Raw genomic sequence first — 5,008 nt, 5'->3', positions numbered from 1 at the left:
TTCATATCATTGTGGTTCTTAGTAATCATTAAATTTATATTTATAAAAAAAATACTTAAATTAATGAGTTTAAATTTTTTTATTTATTTTGTCTGATAAATATTTACTTCCAAACGTGGATTATTATTATAAATTATTGTTTTTATTTTTATTTTTGAAATTATTGTTATGGTATTGTAAATGACATTGTTAAAATGATTTGTATGGTCGTTTTAACTAGGGGTGAGCATTCGGTCGGTTCAGTTTAAAATCGAATCGAACCGAATAAAATAAAAACCGAAATTTTAGTGTTTATAAAAACCGAATCGAACCGATTTTGGTCAGAAACCGACTCGAACCGAACCGGTCTGATTCGATTCGATTCGGTTCGATTTGATCGGTTTTGATTTTTAATAATTTTTTTATTTTTTACACTTTATTTTTAGTATTTTAAAATTTAATTAAAATATTTTAATCTTAATATGATTTAATTTCTCAATATTATTAAAAAAACATATTATTATTACTAATCGGTTCGGTTCGGTTTTTTCGATTTTTTTCTGATCAAAACCAAACCGAACCAAAATAACCGAAATTTCTGAAATAAAAAACTAAACCGAACCGAAATGTATAAAAAACCGAACCAAATTTTCAAATCGATTCGGTTCGATCGGTTTTTTCGGTTTGAACCGAATACTGCAACACCCCTAGTTTTAACTCTTTTTTTTTTTTTAATCTATTATATTTTTATCTATCGTACCCTTTATTTTTATTTTATAATTAATTTTTTGAAATGGAAGTATTTTCATTTATTTATTAAAAAATAAATTTATTTTATGTATAATCTGATTAATCTTTTATAAATTTTTGAGTTTAAATATCTTTGCCTACTTATTACCAAGAAATAAAAAAAATTTCTATTATGTAACTTCTCAATTGTGCTCGACCATTTGTAGAAACACAAATAGAGATTTTACTGAAAAATGTAAAACTACATAATGAATATATATGAAAAGATGAAATAAATAAAGCTTCAAATATGCAAAGCTCTCAACTCAAGGCTATAGTAGAAGCTGCTGAAAGGTTTAATGCCATATGCATGCACAAGGAAGCTGGAGAAAAAATGCAAGTGTTATGAAAAAGATTTCAGATATCTTAAGCTTCTTCATCTCATGGATTAGATCATTCCCTCTGTTTAGGATGCTGAAATGAAATATACTCCTATATAGGTAGTTAGTGATTTTTTTTCTCTCTGAATTGAAGAGTACGTTAATGGTGATTGCCTACAAAATTTTCAGGGTTCAAGCAGAGGGAGTGCTATTACGTACACAGCTTACTAATTCTGCTAAAATCAATATGATCGCCCCAACTAATCTTCTCTCTTATGACACTGCAGCCCTAATTCTTTAGATTGAGTTGTACACTTTAATCATATTGGTTGCAGTCTTGTGCGTGCACACAAGTGAAAATTGGAGTAACCCAGAGAGTATGCCATACTTGGAAGGGAAATTCAAGCCTTTGCTTGCACAGTGGTGCTCAGGTAAAGCTCTTAATACAGGTTATTATTTCCATGGAGGATTTTGGGTACTGCTTTCATTACTGCAAGCCATTTTATTGATGTAAAGATGGGACACTTTAAAGGTTCAAAAAAGCAAAATGGAAAAGCTTTGCTTTTGGTTCTCAATTTGCCTTTCTATAATTCAAAGCAAGCGTTCAGCATGCACATAAAAACCCTTTTACTGTCTCTCATCATTTCATATCTTATGAGTCTTTAAGCTGTTTGATATTTGGTAAATGAGAAGTTTCATTTGTATGGCTACCAAGTTTTTTGCTTTCCTCTATATACTAATACTACCCATCTTCTCATCTGAAGCAAAATCAATTGATTTTAACTATCCAGCAGTTTTCAACTTTGGTGATTCCAACTCCGACACAGGTGATCTCGTTGCTGCCCTTGGCATCCTCCTTGATCCACCTAATGGACAAACTTACTTCAAAACTCCTTCAGGAAGGTTCTGTGATGGCCGACTCATTGTTGATTTTCTAAGTAAAGCTCCTTCTCTTACTCTTACCCATTTCTTCTTAGATCGACTGCATTAAGCCCAATGCTTTAGTCCTGCTAGTAAATTCCTAAATTCCATATTTGATGCATTTTTATTTATTAGTACTACTGCACTAAATTAATAAATAAATACGAATGTAAAATAATTATAATGCTGTTAATCATTTATCAGAAAAATATCACACACTCAAATACATGGTGCTTATTCATTAACTTATGTAAATATACATCTCATAATCATGGAATTTCCCTTTAATTTTAATTATATATTACTATGGAACTATTAAGGTTATGCTAGGTACATCCTTATGCAATATAATCAAATTTTATATTGAAATTTTATAGAATTTTTTTTATATATAATGGATTTGGTGGAGTTATTATACTAAAATTTTTTGGGCATTATTATAGAAAATTTGATTCATTAGATGAATTACGACAAAAGCATAACGACATACTGTTGAGCAAGAAACAAGTCATAACCAAACAAAAAGAAAGATTATGATGTTCATGTTGCTTTCTTGCTTTTCCTTTGGCTCTTTCAAATAATCTAAAGCAAAACTTTGATTGTACACAAATGACCCACCACCTTTCTCTTTTCTCTTGCGGTTGGTAACTAACATCCCACAGAAAGCAACTTCTTCTCCTCCTCTTCCTTTCTTGTGAATAAAAATTTAACCTCTTACTCTGCAGCACTACCCTGTCCATGGCAACTCAGAAGTGTTTCCTCCAAATGTTCACTTTAATATGTGTCTTCTACTTCTTGCCTCTGGTACATTCCATAGAATTCAATTTCCCTGCTGTTTTCAACTTTGGTGATTCAAATTCTGACACTGGCAACCTTGTTTCTTCTGGGATTGAAACCATCAATCCACCCTATGGGCAATTTTACTTTGAAAAACCATCTGGGAGATACTGCGATGGTCGTCTCACTATTGATTTCCTCAGTATATCTCTCAACATTTGTGAAACGCTTGTTCTTTAGATGGGTTTCTTTTCTTTTTGCTGTGTTATTAAATAGAAAGTACTATTTGCTTAGGTATGACGAGAAAAAATGTCATCTTGTGTGGATTTTATTGCAGTGGATGCAATGGATCTGCCTTTCCTGAATGCCTATTTGGAGTCTATTGGGTTGCCAAATTTTCGAAAAGGATGCAACTTTGCAGCTGCAGGATCTAAAATACTTCCAGCAACGGCAGGATCAGTTAGTCCTTTTTCCTTTGGAATTCAAGTGAATCAGTTCCTCAGATTCAAAGCACGAGTTCTTGAATTGCTCGGTAAAGGTATGTAAATTGATTGTTGGAAACTTGATCTAGAAATTAGAACTGTTGTAAACAGTCACTAGAGTTTCATTAGCAAAGCTAATATTCAAAGTAAAAGAATTATTGGTGGGTTTTCTTATTTTAAACTGCCTTATAGGTAAGAAACTTGATAAGTATCTTCCAGCAGAAGACTATTTTGCTAAGGGGCTATACATGCTCGATATAGGGCAGAATGATCTTGCTGGTGCATTTTATTCCCAAACATTTGATCAAATAGTTGCCTCAATTCCAAATATTCTGGTAGAATTTGAAGCTGGAATCAAGGTTTGTTTCATGAGTAAATTAACTTAATCTTGGAAGGAAGAAAACCTCAAAAGTTCTCCTTTGTTGATTGGTTGGCTTTGCCTTTTTCTTATTATAGAGATTATATGACCAAGGAGCAAGGAGTTTTTGGATACACAACACAGGTCCTCTTGGATGCTTGACTCAAAATGTTGCAAAATTTGGAACTGATCCATCAAAGCTTGATGAGTTTGGATGCGTCAGTGGGCATAATCAAGCAGCCAAACTTTTTAATCTGCAGCTCCATGCACTCTGCAAAAAACTACAGGGCCAATATGTTGATTCAAATGTCACATATGTTGATATCTACACTATAAAATATAACCTTATCTCGAATTATTCTCGATACGGTCAGTGTGCTTCATCTCTCCCATTCTGCTTCCTAAATGGGTTTTCACTTATGAAATTTAGGAAAAACCCAGCTCCGACAGAAGCCATCTCGGATTTTTCTTGGCAAAACTATTAATCTAGTTGCATTTCTCACTCAATCAAGATTGCTGTATTGAATGCATCTCTAGGTGTTGGTGAAAATGAATGAATATGCTCGACGAACTTCATAAATATCCCCATTTCCTTATTCATATAGTTGTTTATTAATACACTCTTTCCTACTTCTGTCTTTTCTTATCTTTGAATATTTTCTTTAGGTTGTTGATCTCTCTTTCACAGTAAACTCGTAGGCGTGTTGCTTTAAATACCACTAGTTTATTTGTACTTCTGAAACTTTTAGTAGAACTGGATACTGAATGCTGCTTTTTCCAAGCAAGTGGAGAAGATAAATAAGATGAAGATGCAAGAAATGACCTGGGTAGCTTTTGATTTGCAGGATTTGAGCAACCCATAATGGCTTGCTGTGGCTACGGAGGACCACCATTAAACTATGACAGTCGGATTAGTTGTGGGCAAACAAAAGTTTTGAATGGGACTACAGTCTCTGTCAAAGCTTGCAATGATAGTACTGAATATGTGAACTGGGATGGAATTCATTATACAGAGGCTGCAAATCAGTATGTTTCATCACAGATACTCACTGGAAAATATTCCGATCCACCTTTCTCAGATAAAATGCCTTTCCTTCTAAATCTCAAGTTCTGAGGAGCTAATTTACTTACTTTGCTATAATTATTTCATTCATTTGTTTGATGGCTGAAATTATATGCAAGCCATTAAAATTATTAAGTTCTGACAAGTGATGTACTTTGTGTCTGAAAGTCAATTCAAATTGCAAATTTCAACATTATTACATGTTTTGGAGTTCAATGATCTATTTGGCATGGCTTGCATAGTTCCCATTTATGAGTTATAGCCTATGAAGCAAAAGCTCAAGTTTGCAGAAATGTAACATTTGGACCCTCTATTCTCA

At 33.0% G+C, this 5,008-nt stretch overlaps 1 protein-coding gene across 5 annotated transcripts; it reads left to right on the top strand.

The window, feature by feature from the left end:
• The first annotated feature begins 1,234 nt into the window (after window positions 1-1,234).
• LOC110623564 (GDSL esterase/lipase At1g54790) lies at window positions 1,235-4,890 on the top strand. 5 transcript variants are annotated; one of them, XM_021768554.2, is made up of 6 exons: window positions 1,235-1,519; window positions 1,916-2,026; window positions 3,124-3,324; window positions 3,461-3,627; window positions 3,725-3,995; window positions 4,472-4,890. In XM_021768554.2, exons 1-6 carry the CDS (start codon window positions 1,468-1,470, stop codon window positions 4,738-4,740), a joined length of 1,071 nt encoding a protein of 356 aa, XP_021624246.1. In that variant the 5' UTR covers window positions 1,235-1,467; the 3' UTR covers window positions 4,741-4,890. The 5 variants fall into 5 exon arrangements, with proteins under 5 accessions (XP_021624246.1, XP_043816351.1, XP_021624243.1 ...); XM_043960416.1 differs by lacking the exon at window positions 1,235-1,519 and having other exon boundaries at window positions 1,580-2,026; window positions 3,530-3,627; XM_021768551.2 differs by lacking the exon at window positions 1,235-1,519 and having other exon boundaries at window positions 1,595-2,026.
• The last annotated feature ends 118 nt before the right edge of the window (window positions 4,891-5,008 follow it).

Source organism: Manihot esculenta, chromosome 9, assembly GCF_001659605.2.
Source record: "Manihot esculenta cultivar AM560-2 chromosome 9, M.esculenta_v8, whole genome shotgun sequence".
NCBI lineage: Eukaryota > Viridiplantae > Streptophyta > Magnoliopsida > Malpighiales > Euphorbiaceae > Manihot > Manihot esculenta.
The sequence above is the reverse complement of the archived record's forward strand: the minus strand, read 5'-3'. Positions and strand labels throughout refer to the sequence as shown.

Bases quoted from the DNA above. Each gene is read 5' to 3' on its own strand.
- LOC110623564 (XM_021768551.2), top strand. From the start codon at position 1,774: ATGAGAAGTTTCATTTGTATGGCTACCAAGTTTTTTGCTTTCCTCTAT. The intron at 3,325-3,460 runs GTATGTAAATTG...ACTGCCTTATAG, and splicing joins TCTTGAATTGCTCGGTAAAG to GTAAGAAACTTGATAAGTAT. The intron at 3,996-4,471 runs GTCAGTGTGCTT...TTTGATTTGCAG, and splicing joins CTCGAATTATTCTCGATACG to GATTTGAGCAACCCATAATG.